At 44.4% G+C, this 20,244-nt stretch overlaps 1 protein-coding gene across 2 annotated transcripts in view; it reads right to left on the bottom strand.

The window, feature by feature from the left end:
- Positions 1-87: 87 nt before the first annotated feature.
- The window catches only part of LOC123956945 (dynein axonemal assembly factor 5-like), a 25,534-nt gene continuing 5,377 nt past the window's right edge, over positions 88-20,244 (bottom strand). The window contains exons 5-13 of one of the 2 annotated variants that reach the window (XM_046029521.1): positions 18,698-18,930; positions 18,130-18,354; positions 13,451-13,594; positions 11,875-12,043; positions 9,227-9,374; positions 6,408-6,558; positions 4,767-4,923; positions 4,360-4,551; positions 88-617 (exon numbers count right to left, since the gene is read on the bottom strand). In XM_046029521.1, the coding sequence (XP_045885477.1) occupies positions 463-617; positions 4,360-4,551; positions 4,767-4,923; positions 6,408-6,558; positions 9,227-9,374; positions 11,875-12,043; positions 13,451-13,594; positions 18,130-18,354; positions 18,698-18,930 (1,574 nt within the window). In that variant the 3' untranslated portion in view covers positions 88-462. The remainder of the gene's footprint in view (positions 618-4,359; positions 4,552-4,766; positions 4,924-6,407; positions 6,559-9,226; positions 9,375-11,874; positions 12,044-13,450; positions 13,595-18,129; positions 18,355-18,697; positions 18,931-20,244) is intronic. The other variant, XM_046029527.1, reaches the window with a different exon arrangement.

Here is a 20,244-nt window from a genome sequence, read left to right as displayed (position 1 = left end):
GAAACATCCGGGGCAGAATATTCAAAATAAAAATAAAAATTAGCCCAGATCCACACAGCCCTACATCATTCAAAGATCGTTTCATAATTAAAAGATTTAGATTTATTTTAATGTGATTAGTATTCACACATATTAATAGTACAACAACAACAAAAAAAAAAACACTTTTATTTTGAAGACAAAAATCACATGACCCAGCTTCTCTCATATTCAGCACCATCTGGAGGCTGGTGGTGCTGAGAGTCTGGGTGAAGAGAGCTTATGAATGTGCTACTAAAACATTTAAACACAACCACAGTGCATCAAAAATGTGTTTGTTTGCATTAAAACCAAACACCAGAACCGAGGAAATACAATAAAAGGAACACATTTCAAAAACTGTTCTCGAACAAATGGTCCATTGTACAATTTTGCACAATTATAAGGTGAGAGCGTTGTATGTAATGAGGCACAAACATTATGTCACTCAGGACACTCTGCTGTAGGCTCCGTGGGCAGCGAGCTGATGTGCTGGAGTAGCCGGTCGCAGTACAGAGGACTCCGATGTTTGTCTCTCACTGCCTCCGCCTCCCTCTTTAGAAGTGCCGGGTGGACCGAGCTGCCTTTCTTCAGGATCTCTGAACACACACAAACAGATATAACAGACAAAAACACAAAGGAGTGAGCACCCAAAGATATGAGATGAAAGAGGGCTCAAATAAAAGCAGAAATACTCAATACATTTTGTACCAAAAATAAATATTTAAGTTTAAAAGCACAAAAAAATATTGCGAGTAACCTATTCAATATTCCATAGTTTGACATTATGAGAAATAAACTCTGCGGGTTGCCTTGCAACCTCCGGATGACTCCAGGAATTGACGGCCAAGAAATGGTTTGGCACATAACCCCCCATATAGGACCACATCATGTCTATTTTTCTCCGGATTAAACACACTACATATGTGTAAATTACTGAAGTTTCGAGGTGCTGTTAGGCAGATTTTGTTACCGTTAGAGAGCGCCAGGCTAGTCGTTTGCCCCTGCTTCCAGCCATTTTGTTACGCTACGTTAAGCTGGCTGCATATTTACTACACAGAAATGAGAGTGATATGAGAGTGGTATTGATCTTTTCATGCAACTCTCTATGAGAAAGCCAATAAGCATGGTTTAATTCTTCAGGGGAGACCTACTGGGGAGCTTGTGATCTTCAGTGTATCAAAAGGGGCTGATGGTCTAATTATGCCTGCTCTGACTGCCTTTTAGTTGGCTTTTATTCTTCTTCCATGTTGATATAGACAATCAATGGGGTTAAAGTCACTCTAAAGTTCAAATGCTCAGCAAAAATTAGTTAATTCACGTTCAGCTGTGATTTGATGTTTTCTGTAACAAAAGACAAAAGGCAGTCAGGACAACAGCAGATGGCAGTGCTGAACTTCACTACATAAACTCTGCAACTCAGAAAATTTATGGGCAAGCGCCCTGTTCTTCCACTGGGAGGTGATAATTCTCTGTTCAAATCTTTTCCTCCCATCATTCCCACACCTTCTGCTGATTTTCTAAAAAGGTATACATCAAATTACCTGAACTGCTGTCAATAGGTAAATGCTTCTGAAACCACAATGCAATCCCGCTGTTTCAGTGGTGACATGCTGTCACTCTGGATGAGTTAGCTCATGTAAACTCATCATCTGATACCCGCCTTTGTTCTTCAAGGAGACTGAGGGGGATTTTAGCTTTTGTGTGTACTGTACTCAGCTGGGGTGGAGGTGCGGCAGAGGAGGGGGAACTCTGGATTAAAAGGAGAACAATGATGACTTGTGAGACGTGAGTTATACCCGGCCCACAGTCTTGTGTGATTGAGCAGGTAGCAGCCGTGCTGCCAGGATGGGGGGGATAATCGAGCGGGGGAAGGACTGGAAGAGTGAGAGAAGGAGGGATGAGAGGTGCTGTCCGTCATGCTGTCAAGACATGCTGCAGACACCAAGCCACTTCACAGATATGCGTTTGAAATCCAAGAAGCATAAGAATGGGATCCACTATTAAAAGAACAAAGAGGGATGGAGAGGAAGAAAGAGTGGGGAGGGGAAAAAAGAAAGCTTCAAACAGAGCCATGCATGAGAGGGAGGAATGCTTCCACATTTGTGGCGCAGGCAGTTATGGGCGCTGTCAGATACAGACAATCACTCAGCAAGATGTGAGGTCATCTCGTTTCACAAAGAGACTCGGAGCGGTCTACGAATCAACTGTACCTCGTGGGGATTATAGTTTGAATAATTGGGCAATGCATAGCTCACATTTAAATCTTTACACGGTGTACTGATACACTCTCTCAAGCTGATAAACAATTATAATGCATTGCCCAAATTTTCAGACCTGATATTAAAAGATATTGATAAAGAAGTATCAATTCAATCCATTGCCCTCCCTCAACAATATAAACTTGGATTATCAGTTTCCGCCGTATTTTGGCCTTGTAACAGCCAATTATGCTTAAAGTATAAGGCTAGCAATTATCTGTATTTCTGTTATTGGCAACAAGCAAATGAAAAGATCAAAACGAACAATGCGTCTCTGAAAACACTAGTTTTAGCTGGGGATTTGGTGCTCTAATAAGTATTTACAGCAGCAGGACAGTAAGTGTGGGATCAACTCAAAATAAACTACAAAAGCTAACCAAAACAGGATCAGTTCACTGTTGATTTTGGTCTTCTCACGGGATTTGTTAACAATAAGAAAAATATAAAAATACGCCCAGACTCCATTAACTAGTATAAGTTTGGGTGTGTAACTTACTGCCGGAGCGCGAGTTAAAGATAAATCACTGCTGCAGATCCAGCATAGAGATAGAAAAGAAACCCCTTTCGTGTTTAAACTGAAACATAAAGAATTACAGTATAGATTTTCAAAACAAATCCATAAAATACACAAGTACAACACACAAAATCACTCAACTTCAAGAAATACAAACACACAGTATGTGGGCGGTCCATAAAGTTGATTTACATCTGTTATTCTGCTGTCTGCAGTCGATGTTACAGACACTTGATAACCAATGGCAACAACGAAAATGCTTATTGTCGTTGGAAAGCTTTCAAAAGCGGTCTTGCAGGGTTAGAATTCATGGTATGGCAGCTAATGCTACATCTGGTGAGTGGGTGAATGCCTTCTCTTTTTGTTTTTTTTCACCCCCTCTTTCCCTCTACGTCTAACCATATGGAGATGAGAGATCCTGCAGCGAGGCCTCTCATCGCTGGCTAAGGCATCAGCACTCACCTGCGTCCTGTCAGATGTAATGACAGCTAACATCCATGAGAGTGGGAGAGAGTGAAAGTCCAGAGGATCTGAGCCTCGGTTACACACTTCAGGAAACGCCACTCAGACTTTCCACTGATGCATGAACATAACGCAAGCTACGGCCCGTCACTGCAAACACTGGGTAAGGGAGTGGGAAGTTAACGCGGGCAGATAAAAGATGTAGGTATTTAGCGGGATGGGTGCGAGGACAGATGTGGAAAGGTGGTGAGGGGGAGGGGTGCCCATGTGGTTGCTATTAGATTGGCCCGTCTACCCCAGATGTACTGGCAGGAGAGTTATATAGATATTAGGGTTCACATATCAACCTGTGAAGTGTCTCTCTCAGGTGGGTGCTTATCCATATCTGGATCTTGTGTTTCAACTCTTGAGGGCCACCATCAGCCCAACCCCTGAAGGCTCACTTTGGCAGGGGGAATTGCTCGGGCTCATTATGATGAATTGAGTGTAAAACAAGGATAACCAAGAGCTTTTGAAATCAAGGACAGGGGGAATCTGCTGGCAGCAAGCCAGGCAATAATCTAGTGTTTGATAGAGGATACCCCTAACTCCTCTCAGCCCTCTGTGAGTGTCTCGTACACAGCAGGCTGGTTCTGCAGATAATCACCGCTAAACTCAGCTTTCGTCATCACCTCACGCTCACCATCTTCACCATGTGTATCAGATGTTTATCAGATAACCATGGTCATTAGGTCCACATCATAATATTATGTCCACATTCATATCTGCGCTGGTATCCAGGACCAACAATGCATTAAAAAGGCCAGCTACACAAACGTTTGATATATTTTGTCAAGAGTTATGGTTGTGATTAATATAGTCAGGACTCATAAAGAGTTGAGGAAAAAGCTAAGATACATTCCACACGGAGTAAATCTTTAGACAGTAAAAATGTTTTCCACTTTTCTAAGATCCAGACTACTTATTCATTTTTAACCCACCTTCAACAAAGCATTACTAGGACATGTGTGTATCCTGCTGTTAAGCCCTCACCATCAACAAGCTATCAACACTCCAATCCTCATCTCTGAGATCACAGGTACAAACACCCGAACCCAGTCTCACCGAGCACTTGGTCCTGCACCGAGCTGTTGGGATCATCCAGGTGCAGGAGGAGCTGCTGGAAGAGGAGCTCCAGATGAGGAGCGCAGAGCTCAGGGTTGTACTCTTTGGTCAGGCTGCACAGCCACAGTCTGAGGGCCTGCAGAGCGACGCCGCGCACCTCCTCACTGCTGTCATCCAGACGCTTCAGCAGCTCTGTAATTTGAGAATCAAAATTAATGTACCACACCTGACAACATTTAGCATTAAACATTAAAAAAACAAGTAATGGTTTCTCCAAAAGCTAGTATGCCACTATTCTGTGATTATGTTAGATGCATAAACTGTGACGTGCAATTATTGAGGAATAACTGCAAAGCGTACATGTCAGTTTCATTCTGCAGTATGAATAAATGTAGTGCATTAATTACCGGGGTAGATCTTGTTGAGGGCCTCAGGGTGCAGACTGGTTCCTATGAGTTGGAGTATGGTGGACAGAGAACGGCAAGCAAACAGTCTGCTCATCTGAGAGTCTTCATCCAGAGCGGACAGCACCAGGGGACTGAGCTTCACCTCCAGACACAGCAGCTGCACACAGGAAATAAATATTAAATGACAAGCTCAAAGTCTGCCCACATTTTTAATAAATTTCATTAAAAGATGATACTTTTCTAGTTTTTTGAACTGGACTGCTTTGAGACTGCATTGTCAGGACCACTTACTGGAATTTCCAAAAACTCTCCTTGTGTTTCGTTTTTTTATTTTATAACCAAAGTGAAATATCACCTGAAGCATGACAGATTCACATCAGGTCTGGATCAATTTGTACAGACACACGGGCATGGGGCCCAACTTCAGAAGTCTAGTGAAGACCGATGTTTTCATCACACCAGCAGACGAGAAACAGAGGAAATGGACAAACAAGGTGAGGCTGAGTGCACCGAGCCACAGGCCAAGAGGTGATGGCTAAAACCTCTGTCAAGTTGTCTGTTTGCTCTGCCCTCGCACCAGGAAAAAAGGAGCGAGGGGAGAGGGAGGGAAGAAGACAGAAAGAGGAGGGAAATTTGGCAGATAAGTGATCCGGCATTACATCAGTGACGATATGAATGTGCCAAGTGTAACTGGAGCTGCTAATTGTTTTCACAGGGAGCAGAGAGGAAACAATATCCTTCTAAATGATAGGCTGTTTGATTTGCCCGTGGAAATACACACACACACACACACCCTTCTGTTGTTATACCCGTCAGGACATGTTGTTGATTTCTTCTCAACTGTAACCGAATTTTGAACCCAAAATGTAACACGGCCCTATTTAGTCACCACTTTCCCAGGTTTTTTATTCTTGTGAGGACGTTTGGGTGCCATTGGAAAGTAAAAGCTTGATCGCACACCCACACACTCACATTCATGCTCACATTGTCCCCCAGCTGTTAGCGTTGCCTTATAGTTAAAGACGTGCGAAGGGAAGAGGTGTGTGGACCTGGTTCCAACTGGTCACTCTGCACACGCGAATGCAAACACAGCCAGATGTGAGTGAGCACACATACTGTGACTGGGCACATGCTCTGACAGGCAGGTGCAAGGGCATGTCCTGGTGATAGTTCCTACCTATAACAAGGGCCCAGAACAGTAGAAGCATTGTTCCTCATGGACAAAGGTATGTGAACCCGCTTGCCCTCACGTACACCTGCTACCTGACGTGGCCAACTCTTTCAGCCAAGGAGAGAAAGATGGCGGATGATGTATTTTCCTAAATGGCCAAGTGGGACCATCTATTTTCATGTGAGATGGACAAAACAGAGAATTTGAAGTAAATGTTAACTCCTGGCGGATTCAAAGAATGCACTACCACATCTTTTCCTTTACAGCTGAGTCAATAAAAATTGTTTCTGCAGATTGGAGATCAAGTGTACGTACTACTGGAGACCTTTCACATCCGGTGTTCCCGTCCAGTGCTTATGGTTACATCTATTTCCACCTGTGCAAAAGGGACCCGTGTGTGTCATATTTGCCTTTGTGCAGACTGATGTATTTGTAGTTGACATCTCTGCAGCATTTATGTATACGTGTACCTGTGCAGGCGTGACAGCCCCTCCGTGCAGCAGGGCCAGCAGACAGCTGAGGGCTGAGGTGCGGACGGCAGCAGGTGTACGGCCTGCGTGCCACACCAGGTTAGGAAGCAGGACGTCACACAGGAAATTCTCGGACTCCTCACGGAAATGCCTGAAAAGAGGCAGAGAGTAAAAATATTAATTACAGGACAGGAGCAGAGATTTCTATTGCTTCGTATAAGAGGACAAGCAATAGCGCCCATTTTGAGGACAAGTGAATGATGATGAGTGTTGGGAATGCAACTGCAACACAATAGCTATAATGCAATAATTTTCCCACACTTGTTCTTAGGCAGAAGGGGTGGGAAGGTAGTGGAGAAGAAGCAGGAGGCGAGGAGTACAACATCTGGGTTGTCCTCCTTTCCCCCTCTCCCTCTCTTTTCCACGCTGGCTTAGGCCCTCTGACATCCTCTCATACACACTACCAGAGTCTGCACTAGCCTTTCGCTCCGAGACCAACTCCACCAGCTCCAGAAGCTGCCTCTAGCCTCTGGCTGTTCAGCTGGTCTCACAATAAACTTGTCATGACATTTGACAAAGTGTGCTGTAATGTTTCAGCGCCAGTAGGGGGAGACTTTGTGTCACTCATACAGCCGGGACTAAGCTGCTGCCAGATCTCAGTCTCTTATTCATCTTGACAGGATGGAAAGACATGTTGGATGGGTATGATGTCCAAAGGAAAGAGTTAGACTTTAACTTGTATGTCTGCGCACACACACAAACACACAGAGCCAGAAATTTTTTCTGTACATCCCATGGGTCTCTACACATTGGAGCACTCTCTCACAACACAACACAGTAGAAAAGCAATTGAGTTTGTCATCAAGTGTTACTGGGCAGTAATTCAATAATATCCACTATCAGATTTCAGCAAAAAATCTTTTATGAACCTATCATTCCAAATAACTGATTCAAACAATGATTTAAGTTTGTGTTTGATAAATATTATTATACATATTAAGAATTGGGTCTCATGTATTTGCTGAAATATAATTGGATCTGCTTCATTTTGCCTTGTTTCATGTTACTGACAGGTCTTATAGAAAATATGTAGTCTGGAAAATACCTGACACGGGGGAAACCACATTTGGAAAAAGAGGAAGATCCCACCCCAATAGCATTTTTCTTGTTTTATGTCTTGAAAGCTGAAATTAAGACTAAAGACAGATGCCTTTTGCAGTTCACACATGCATGAAAGCACACACTTATATCTCCCTTTTAAGTGGCACATAATTTGGGCTTGCCACATCCAGGGTAAAGGATGAACTTTCATTTCTCACACATCACCTTCTACTTAAATTTCACATCCAGCTTTTTAATAACAACACTCAAATCCACATGAAACAAAGACATTATGTGTGTGTGTGTGTGTGTGTGTGTGTGTGTGTGTGTGTGTGTGTGTGTGTGTGTGTGTGTGTGTGTGTGTGTGTGTGTATGAAATGCCCTTACATGTACACAAACTTACTTTCCCTTTCTGCTTGTTCTATAGCCCAGCTGTCATTATACCATTTTGGTTGCAGAACAAAGAAAAAGGGTTTTCTCTATGACTATCATTGTCCTCTTGATGACAAATAGCGTGTGTGTGTGGGCTACAATCTGCTGAGCAAAGATCAGGCCATAAATCCTTATTGGAGGGATAAGATGTGTATGAATGGCAATATTATGGCAGACCGCACAGCCCCAGATACTGTAAGTTAAGCATTTGTTTGAAACCTTTGGAGGCTGTAACATGATTTATGTCTCCTGATGGTCCTGTGATTACCTGAGATATATCTGAAAAATGAGAGAAACATTTAGCAGCACAGGTGGCCGCGCTGGGAGTGGGGATGAGACAGAGACTTCTTTTGTCTAATCTGCACATTTATGGATAAAATAATCGGATGAAAGCTGAAAGTGAAGTTCCAGTTACCATGTTTTTGGCAAAGGAGGCAGAATGTTCTGGCCTGAGAACACTTCTTGCTGTTTATGCAACATTTTGTACCGATATAGGATATTATTTTTTTCTTGTTGTCTTTACACTGCTGCCAGTCTCATTCCAAAGGCACTGTCAACATCTTAATGCACAAAGACTACCAGTCCATCCCTCATATTAACCAATGGACACACATAGCAAACCTTATGGACCTTTTTGCTGTAGGGCTAGGGTTAGTTACACACAGATGTCTCCATGGCAACCCCACAGACGAGGTCCATCTGTCTGATCGACAGAAGCAGCTGCTGTGATCGCTGCGACCTGGAGAGGGCCTCAGACTTAACGCATTCCCTCAAATTAGAGCTCTGAGCCCAGGCTGAAGGCTGCACAACTGAGGGCTCGGAGGAGACCCTGGAGGGTTAGGGGGGCCGCAGAGGGGAGGAACCCACAAACGGGAGCTCCTCTGTGGGTGTCAGAGATCCCTGCTATCCTTCCTCATTCATCGGTCAATAACCATTCAAAGGCGTTACTAAATCACCGAGGAGGGATTCAGACACCCTATGCCTGTTGCCTTCTTCAGGCATGCTGGGAAGTGATGAACTAATTTGAGTTTGTGTAACTGATACTCCCATAGAGACCATTTTAATTCAAATTGGCATTGCTTGTGGTGATTTCTACAACATGATAAACTGTATCACACCTGGAGTATACCCCTTCCACATGACCCTACCTGAATCTGATGGGGTTATAATGACCTCATGGAAATGCATTATTTTGTGTGTGTGTGTGTGTGTGTGTGTGTGTGTGTGTGTGTGTGTGTGTGTGTGTGTGTGTGTGTGTGTGTGTACAGTGTACATGTCCCTCTCACCCCTGGGAATCCAGTGTGTTGGTTGCATCCAGAAGCAACTTAGCAAGCATTGTGAATATGCTCATCCTCATCTCTGTGTCTCTGTCCAGTTGGAGGCAGCTGTGAAGCAGAGGCATCAACTGGCTCACAAACTCCCCAATCACAGGACCTACAACACACACACACACAGTTTTTTAAATTATATTTTATATATATATATATATATATATATATATATATATATATATTTGGGGGGCATTTTGTGCCACCTAATGCAGCGACTATTGCAATATGAAAATGCTGTGATTGAACCTAATGTGTTCAAAGCTACACAATAAAAGTCTTCAGTGCCACCTGAGTAGTGCTTGAACCTGGATCCTTTGTTTGAAGTCTTCCTAACTATGCCACGTTGCTGGGTCAACAGTAAAAACGACTTAAATGAATTCTGTAACCAGTCATTTTCAGTCTAACCGCAAAAAAATACTAAACCTATCCTTAAAAACTCTAGTGTTTCCTTTTCAGAATGAAGACACTTTTCACATTTATGCATTTTTATAATTCGTCTTTGTCAGTACCAACTGTGAAATGGTAAAGAAGAAAAGATCCATACAGACTTAAGTTAAGACTTCTTTATGTTTAGCACTGACCAGAGGGCATGTTATTGAGATTATTGAGACCTCAATGGACTGGTGAGACAGTGACCCAAAGCCCAGAGGAAATGAGACATAACATTGGTCTTCGTGTGACAGAGCCTCTCTTTATAAGTATCTATTACAGGAAAAAAAACTTATAGTACAAGTATTCCACACACACACCAGTCTGTCTGAATGTTTACAGAGCTATATATAGTAATCTGAGTGTGTGTGTGTAATGAGCGATAAGTGTCCATGCCGTGTTTGGACTTCTACAGACAGGAGAGGAGACAGAGGAAATCCTGAGGCTGCCTGAGGGTGGCAGCCAGCATCATTAAGGTATATGGGAAAACACAGAGAAGTCAGAACCATTTCATCTGATAGGAATGTGTGAATCAACGGTGCGTCATTTAATCTGAGGTATTTCAGGAGAAGTCTGCAGGTCGTCGCACACCGACTACGGATATGACAAGGCAGCGATTTCACAAATAAAGACACATGCAGACAAACCGCACCACATTACTGCTTAGACAGACTGTCAACAAGCATCCTGTCCTTGAGCATAGAGAAGGAGAGAGACGGAGACTGCTCCAGATCACACACAATGCATCAGACATTCTCACACCAGCTGAAGAAAAAAAGGCTGAGGAGGATATGAGAGGGCAATAATGATTCCTCTCTCCAAAAACTGCAGATGGATTGTCAGAAGAGCTGATGAGCAAGGAAAATGACCAATTCTCAGTTGTCAAATTAACTGCCGTCAATTGTTCAGTGGAGGGAAATCTATGGAAGCTTAAAGCGGCATTCACACACAGAGCTTCAAAGTAGCCTTGATCCAGGGGAAGGTCAAGAGCAGGCGACTGTGTTGCTGTTTGATCTAGTGACCTGCATGGGGATCATTGAGTGGACTGGTCAGTTAGCTGTGGGAGTGTGTGTATGTGTGAGCGGGGATGGGGGAGGGGGGGGATTAGAGGGGTACCCAGCTGCCCAGTCAATTAGAAAGAGAGGGGAGGGAGGGTGGAAGAGATGGAGATGAAAGTTTGGCGCATGGAGGTGCTGATGATGGTGGATTATTTGGTATTGGTGAAGTCTCAACACCAAAGGCAGGGTCAAAGCTTTTTAACCTCTAAACAAGTAGTCTGTGACACACTGGCTGACAAACAGAGGGAGGCAGGGATTTACAAAAGCCAGGAAGCCAACTTGTGCTAATGACAGCCCTGTCTTTTTCTGTGTGGGTGTGTTTGACCATGAGTCTCTCTGCTTGGGTAACAGAAAATAATAAATAAAAAAATTCCACTGTGTTTCTGTAGTGAAGGTCATTGGTGGGCATCCATTTTGGACAATAACAATGGAACACTATGTATCTATTGAGGCGACTAGCAATAAATCATATCGAATTATGCTTTAAACATTGAGTCATTTGACAGCCCTCATATCTATTAAGAGGTGCTGACAACTGACCACCACTGACACCTACATCTCCAACTTTCGATGCCTACCTAGTACTGAGGCGCAGTGTGCCACTATATGAAAACATTGATGAGCAGGATGGTTTTTGCCGCTTTTACAAGTGCAGGTACTAAAAAATGGCCCGATTACAAACTATTTCAATGATGTATCATTTGTACGAGAGGGAATGCTGCTGCTTTGACAGCTGTAGGTTTTGATATGCTGCCTCGATGATGGATCATGTGTGAACAGGGCAAGCTTAACGCTTATAATGTGAGGTAACATGTGTCTGAACAAGTTGCGGAAAGAATGGCTTCACAGACCATCCCCATGAAGTAATGTTTAATAAAACATGATATAGATTATACAGCCTCACCAACCTGCTGGGAAGAAATGGACCCAAAGAGCATGTGCAGAATGATGACTGATGTAGTGATCTTCTCATTGTTCACAGTTCATCTGACAGGCCATTTTTCTCAAAACCTTACTGTGTTCATTTGACCATTATTGTGTCTCTATATGTGCAAACTTCAACACCTGCTGTATAATTTGGCAATGTCTTGTGTACATTCAGGCTTCACTTCTCACCTGCTTGTATGACTATGATATGCAGCTGGAGTCTCTGTGGGGAGTAACTGCACCAGGTGTTGACAGAGGCAGACAGCCAGTCCAGCAGCTGGCCCATATGTTGTCTATAGAGCTCAGTCACTGAGTCCAGGCCCTGCACCTTACACAAGAACTGAACACTCTGCAAGGCCTGTGGGAGAGAGGGATAGACAGAACAAAATTATTTGAATTTCTACATAAAATCATAAAGAATTTAGTAGAAAAAAAATCCCTCAAAGTGACAAAGATGTTTGGGTGGGAGAAAGGCTAAATTAAGAGCAGAGGGTATTGTTGTTTTCATGTCATTTCAGGAATTCTTCAGGTCATGCTCACATGGGAGGCCCAAAACCATCATGTGAAACCATGGGAAGAACAACACTGCAGACATGACAAGGTCTTACACATAAAACTACTTAGAAACAAAAACCCCAACAGATACACAGGATGTCACAAAGGCACAGGAACCGATAGACACACACACACACACACACCAATAAAGCTGAGCTGGGAGGAAAGGGCCAGAGCGAGAGATAGGAGAGTAAATAATTTGCTGACTCTGTAGGGCAGGGGAACTGACCTTAAGGGCACTTCATAATTCCCTTCATAGTCCCTCAGGGATGGACAGGGACAGAGACAATGTCTGAGTCACAGATTGGCCCCTTCAGAAGAGAGCTAGACAACCCTGAGCGGTCCACTGATGGGAAAGACGTGCCCCTTTTCTGGGAAAACAAGCTTTTCCTTTGGGTCCGGGAATGCCCAAGGCCATTCTCACCCTCCCTCTCTTTTTCTTAATCCATTCCTTCTCATCTCATCTCTAACACTGCTCCCTGTCTGGACATTTTCACCGATGTAGACAGACGTAAACACACGCACACATACACACTGTTGGCGCATGTGGTGTCTGGTAAGCATCGGTGCCAATCCCTTCCAGCTCCTCTCTCTGTCATTAGCCTCCTACGGCGACGAGCAGTTAGGCGACACGCTGGCCTCAGATGGTGTTGACTTTACTTGTCACTGTTCCTGTTTTGCCCCTTTGCATTTGGAGGGTGACCACAACATGGAAGCTTGTTACTTCCATTTCCTTTGGCTGTTGTGACCTGGGGAGGTATCATGGAGCCACAAATGGGGCTGGGCCGATGACACACACCTACTAAGAAACACAACTCATCTCTCCATATATGTTTTCTTACTGCCCCCCCCCCCACACCTTTCACCCTCCTCCTTTCACCCAGGACTGGATTTAAAAGTTCCACTCCAAAGGTGCAATTTCAGCTCCTCTGGCTAAGTGGGTAATTATACTGTTGGCCATGCCCACTTTGAACTAGTACAAATGCTCACATTCCTCACATAGCTCTCTTGCTTCATAAAACCTGCTCACCTTTCTAATAAAAAAGGCAGGAAATAGTGAAATTGAAGGGGTAAAAAAAATGCCATGTCAAAGTACAACTGAAGAACTACACAGGTGAGGTGAAATGCTGGTTTGACCGTGTGGAACAAAGCGATGGCAGAGCTGCAGAGAGGATGTATCTGGACTTGCACCTTCATACTGTTTTCTCACCTTTTCGCTGAGATGTGGCTCGGTGGAGAGGCTCTGGACACTGACCAGCACCTGCAGCAGCTGCAGGCTGACGGAGCCAGAGTCTGACTCGCACTGACGCAGCAGCACATCCACGCAGGCCAACAACTGCTCCAAGTACATAACCTGGGAAGAGGGAGAAGTATTATAAGATCATCTTGTCTGGTTTATAGCAGATATGAGTCCTGTGAGAAGGAATCGCCTTGAATGTTCGCCCTGTCTACCTGTGAACCGCATTGCACTTCAGACCTCACAATCTCTCTTTTTTCCCTGCTGTCAGTCCCTCTCCACAACACACCATCTCCTTAATCCACTATTAAGTAACTCCAGTGGTAAATACTTTTTAACAAAATACTTTACACAAAATATAACTAAGTGATCGACAAGATACAATAACTGAGAGTGAGAACTTTCCATCTCCAGACATGAGCGTGTGTGCGATTGCTGTCACTTGTCAGCCAGTGTTGTGGTGAGCTCATGTTTAGACGAAGACCTGTGGCTCAGGCTAATTTCTATGCCATCACTGGGATCATGGCCTCTTTTTCCTGTTTTCTTGCGGCCTGTCATTAGGGCTGGATGGGGAGGGGAGAGGAGATTGAGGGGGAGATGGAAGGTGCAACTGTGCACACGAGAGAGAGAGAGATTTTCCATGTGGAGGGTTGAGAGCCGGTGAAACACCCTGCACCCTCCAGGTGTTTGCTTTGGTCTGATGATGAGGAGTTGGGTGGCGAGGGGCACTTAAGTGTGTGTGAGAAGCAGGAAAACACTCCATGCGTCCTCCCCATATGCTCCCTCGCCCCAAAACCAAAACCAACACCCACTAACTGAGCTTGACTAATCTGAGCTGTGTCACTAGGGGGCGCACTCTATTTTCACAAACTTGAGTAGCTATTGTACAACACAGCTTGGCTTTAATCTGGAAAGTAAACAAGTGTAAGCCAAGAAAAGATGCTCAGAGCGTTAAAAAAAAAAAAAAAGCCAGGGCTTGGGAGGAGGGAGGAGAGCTACGGGACTTCTGCGAGACACGTGGGCAAATATTTTTATTTAGCAAAAGTATTCAGCACACAAAGTTTGTTATATGCATCTTGAGTCCAGGGTGTTAGTTAAGTGTGTTAACACATTTTCCGTAGGCAGTCGGAGGCGAAACTAAACTTCCACGCAGCCCTGAACAACCACCACTTTCCCTCAATTTCTTCGGCTGACTACACTCAAAGCAGCTTACCCACTGCACTGTGCGCTCTTGTTTTAATGTGTTCACACAGTCATTGATTGGGGAAATCCCTGCCTATGGCCAAGCCACTAGCAGGGAAACACAGCGGGAGCTCCAATGAGGCAGTAGTGGAAATAACGTGACAAACAGTGGCAGAAACACACACACACACACACACACACACACTCTAGCGTACACATAAACATACACGCATATTATACATGCACAGAAAACAGCCATTAGGGCTGGCCGAGAGAGAGAGAAAGAGGGAGAGCGGAAAAAGTGGTGCGGTGTAATGACTAGGTGGACACCTGGATCCAGGCGAGATACACCTGGTTTCATTGGCCTGGGCACGCTCACAGGGCCTCGTTACACAGCGTGTGTGCATCTCGCCCCCACTGAATACATCAATTACACACACACACACACACGGCAATGGGATTCCTATCCAGTGGGGAGCCCACCCCCCAAAGCTACTGATATTGCTATGACAACAGGAAAACAAACACCGGCGGTGCACGGGATGCCGACCCGTTGCAGTCAGGCAAAGTTTGCTATCCTGCCTTTCTTCTCTCTTCATCTGTCGTTCAGTGGAGCGGTGGAGCAGTGTGCAGCTGTCAATCATGACAAAAGGGCAGACGTGCACGAGACCCGCTGATATATGGAAGTATGTTTTTGTATCCCTGCAGAATACTGGTCGTTGGGACACGTGCAGAAGTTTCTCCATGCACAGACAAGATAAAAAGACACAGAGGCTTTTGTTTGACCAAGGGAGTGGTGGTGACGCAGCGAAGACACAAGCCTTTGGTGTGAGAGATCTGGGTTCAATTCCCCACTGTAACACATCCACCAATGTGTCCCTGAGCAAGACACTTAACCTCTATTTGCTCCAGAGGCGTGCGACCTCTGACGTACATAGAACTTAAAGTCACTTTGGATAAAAGCGTCAGCTAAATGAATAAATGCAAACCACACAGCGTATTCACTTTTAAAGACACTGGTTGTAAATACTCCAGCTAATTCACTGTCAGGCCCCGTCTTTATGTTTTTCTTCCTCTCTGTTGGTGCCATCTTTACCAATTTACTCTGGCCCGTCAGATATTGTGATGCCCCCGTCACCATGGCAAACCACAACACAGCGACACTTGGCTGTGTAAGGCGCGCGCGCGTGTGTGAGATGGCAGGGATTTGTTAATCCTCTGTGGAATACCTCTTTGAAAATAAATCCATATGTGATTCTTAAGCAAACACCCCATATAAAGTAAACTACACAAGGTACTTCAGAACACAGTGGCTTCCCTAGCCACTGGCTCGCCTTTTATTTTCCCTCAAAGCCATGACATCATCATTTTATAACCAATATTTTTATTTTTTTCGTTGAGCATCTGTCATTTATTTTTGTAAGCTGTCCTTTTCCCCCCTACTGAAATAAAGAAAAGAAAACGGACTTGAAAGAGTCGGTGAGGTTAAGTTGTGCAGAAATATCGTATATCAGTTTCCAAATCTTCAGCATGTTCCCTGAACTCCCCATGGAGCCCTGCAGTTGCCCCTGCCTCTGTTCACTTTGAAGATTATTTATATTTCATTTCTTAACAGGCTTCATTTTGTCCAAGTCAAACTTCATTTTTTTCTGTCTCTCTGCCTTTAATTCAAGTGGCACATAACTCTCTCAAGTTGGACCCAAACCCACATATCTTTAAAGTTCTTAAGATGCCGTATATTAGTCAAATAAAGTACAACAAGGGCAGTGAGTCTTCCATGTCTTAGATGTTTGTGCATCTGCAGGTAATTAAACCATTATCAAATACAAGTAAATCAGTCCCAGTGAAGGATCTGAGGGCTAACCAACACTTTGGATTGAGCAACTGTGTGGAAAGTGAGTGCACAATATTCTGTTTCAGCATTTCAGCGCAGAGGGAAAGAGGGATGCAGGTGCTCCAATCTCCAGTGGTGTTATTAACAGCTATGCAGTGATCTTGCCCTGCTTCCTGCCATGAACCCTGCCTGTTGTCGAAGAATGTTGCAGGTGCTTTGTCTGGGTGAGCTCTTCAATCACAACAGTCTGTGCTTTGCCCTCAGAAACAGAGAGGGAGATTGACAGCGGGAGATAGATGGAGAAACAGGCAAAGAGGAAGCAGAGGTCTGCCTCCATCTGTGCGACAATGTGTGACCGTCCCGTCCTGTTAGTTCTCTCTCTGTGTGACCCCGCCGGAGAGCGGCGAGGGAGGACAGGGGGGGTCAACAACCCTCCCCATTTATCACCGGCCTTGACCAGGCAGGCTTTGAAATTTCAGGGATTCTTTTAATGGTGTGGTTGAACCACAGTCCGGTGCCGAGACCTTACACATGGCTATAAAAAAAAAATACAAAGACTATGTACTGCCTTGTCTGCTCAGAGAGGTCAGAGCTGTCAGGAAGAGGTCATGTGGAATTAGTGTATTTTTGTTATTATTATCGCAGAGAGGAAATTTTTGCAGGCCTCTCTGGGATGGGGTGGGGTAGGATCATGGGTATAGGTGAGTCAGTAGTGCGGCAGGATCAGAAAATAGCTCTCTGCCAGACAACTGAACTGTTATTTTGATTCTGAAAGGGAAACATATTTGGTACAAGAGGAAAGAAAGCGGGGAAGAGTCTGCTCCGGACTCAATTGGATTTTTCCACTGGCAGAGTGTTATTTGCAGAGAAACTCAAAAAGCACATTTTTAAAAATCATTTCTGCTATGTAAAAAAAAAAAAAATTGTGATACTTTGTGGGAGTACATTTCACAGTTGCGTGTGAGCTGATTCGTTTTGATCATAGACTTGAAATGTTAGATTTGAAAAACACCATGTGGCCGGGCTGTCACTTCAGCAGGGTCAGCATGTTAGAGAATTACTCAACAGTGAACCCACTGAACTCACAGTGTACAGTAGTGCTATTGAAACCTCTTGAGGACTCTTCAACTAGAGCCCTTTTAAAGAGATGTGGCATCTTATCACGAAAACTATTTCCATAAAGGGACAAATTAGGCAAGAAATATACAGCATGCCTGCTGCACTGTCACTGCCAAAAATAAGAGCGTTGAGGTACACTGGGAGAGTAGAAAATGACCTTCTGTGACACTGCCAAGATCACCTAACAAGACTGGAAAAGAAAAACAGCTGGTGCACACAGATCAGGGGGGGAAAATCAAGACATGGCAACATATGAGGGCAGAGAAAACCTGGCAAACCTATCATAAAAACAAGTCTAACTTTTAATATTTTAAACAGCGACTCTTTACCCCTTACACAGTAAACTTCAGAAGTGTTGCTAACTCCACTGTAGCTACTCAGTTAACAATAGTAAAAGGCTGTGGTTGTACCGTGTCTTAATGGGGTAGACGGGATTACTGGCAAAGATCAACAATCCTCAGGTTAGTAAGTTAAAAACAGGTCAACCACAACCAAACCCAAGCCCCTCTCTGCTGACCTGTTGATATTCCTGGCAGACGTCGGGCTGGGCCAGTGTGTTGGCGATCTGTTCAAGATGTGGTTTGAGGAGGGGTTTGGAGCAGCCTCCCAGCACCGCCGCCAGCACCATGAGCGGGGCCCAGGGGTGAGAGGTAGAGGAGGGGGTCGTCACATGATCCAGCAGCAGCTTGAGGAAGACAACAGGAGGGACAAAGGTCCCCAACAGTTTAGCAGCTTCCAGGCACTAGATGTGAGAGGAAGAGAATGGAGAGAGACACAGAGGCACGAGGGAGTGTAAAGGAGGACGAGAACAGGAAGTCCTTTTTTAATCTGCCACACATCAAAGATCTACAAAATCCTACAGGTGCATCCCAAGTCCTTGAGCCTTGTCCAGCTCAGTCTACATTGAGTACAGTCGCTAAAAATACTGACTGAAAGCTCAACAGATGTGTCCTGAAAGTATTCCATCTGGTAATTACTTAAATATCAACAAACTTCAATTCCACCTCTGATCCAAAAAAAAGAGGAAATGCAGTATGTTTTGTAACATCACGCTCATCTGATGACTAGCTCTCCCTGGGACTCACATTGCTGACCACTTCCCTCTCTGAATCGGTGCAGGCCCGGTAGAGGGTGGTCAGGAGAGGCTGCAGATGCTGGGTGCCGTGGTCCTCGGCGTGGAGCAGCAGCACAGAGAGCAGCTGAGAGGTCCTGACCCGTGTGGGCACCAGCCAGTCAGTCACGTCGTGGGTAATGGCAGGCACCAGTCTACCCAGGTTTCTCACCACAAGCTCCCTGCAGCCCAGCCCCGGACGCTCCACTGTAGGAGAAAATGAAGAGCATTTGCCTTTGCACACTCTTTTACTGTTGATATTACTTTGTGATGTTTAAAGAACTCATTTTCTCTCAGCCTGCCTACATCTCCTTCACTTAGTGAATTACTTTGCTTTCCAGAATGACTATGAACAATCTGCAAGAGACGAGCAAGTTGTTTATTTTCATTAAATGTATGACACAGACAGACACAGATATAGCTAGCAAGCATCTAGCACCTTGTTTGTGAAAGCTTAAACTACAACATTTTTTCTGGCTTTATGACATTTTCTGGTTATCCATCTTTTATGAGAAAGATGCATAATCAGTATTGTAATACACTAACAAACATCATTTACAGAACAATAAATATCACTGATTCAGTTTTAAAAATTTTTACTTGTAACATTTTCCGATTAAGATTTCCCCACAAGGGACTTGTCAGAGCAGGTGATACACATTCTCAAATAGCCCTCTACATTTCAAATCCAGCATCCCTGCCCACCTGCCCCCCTCCCATCTACCTCTCTTTCTCTGCCCCACTGAATTCTTCTTCTCCCATAGGCACACTAATGAGAGAGGAAGAGAGGACTAAAGGAGTACAGAGATAAATCAGAGAAACATAGCAGGACAAGACAAAACATGCCCGTTTCTGGTCGTCTCCCACTGTCTGACAGAGACCTCTTCACCCCGGGAGGCCCGGCAGATTTATGATGGCAAGAAAGGGAAAGACAAAGAGGGAGAGAGACCCTCTTCCTTTCCTGTCCTCGGGCAGAGCCCGAGGTCATCCACATTGCCACACGTGTAGCTATGGGACACAGAGGATCTTGTGGATGCAAAGCCTAGGAACTGTTCACACACTAACACACAGCCTTGCCCTATAGAGTGACCATGCTCAGGTTCTCATTCCTGGCCCAAAGGCCCTGAAAACTAAGCTGTCATAAGCAACTAGAAAGCTACAAATATCTTGGGACTGTCATAGACTCTAAATTGACTTTCGAAAAAAATTGTGAGTCTGTATGTAAAAAGGGTCACCAGCGTCTGTTTTGCCTCAGAAAGTTGTCCAGATTTCATATTGATAAATCTATGATGATCCTTTTCTACCATGCTTTTGTTGAATCGGTCTTGTCGTTCTCCCTTGTATCTTGGTTTGGAAATTTGTCTTTGAAGAACAAAAATTCTTTGAACCAAATTGTTAGGTGGGCTAGTAAGATCATAGGTGAATCTCAACTCAACCTTGTAGGTCTTTATTCCAATCAGTTACAGCATAAGGCGAGTTTCATTATTGGAGACTGTTCCCACCCTTTACATGCTGAGTTTC

The sequence above is a fragment of the Micropterus dolomieu genome, linkage group LG02 (assembly GCF_021292245.1).
Source record: "Micropterus dolomieu isolate WLL.071019.BEF.003 ecotype Adirondacks linkage group LG02, ASM2129224v1, whole genome shotgun sequence".
Classification (NCBI taxonomy): Eukaryota; Metazoa; Chordata; class Actinopteri; order Centrarchiformes; family Centrarchidae; genus Micropterus; species Micropterus dolomieu.
The sequence above is the reverse complement of the archived record's forward strand: the minus strand, read 5'-3'. Positions and strand labels throughout refer to the sequence as shown.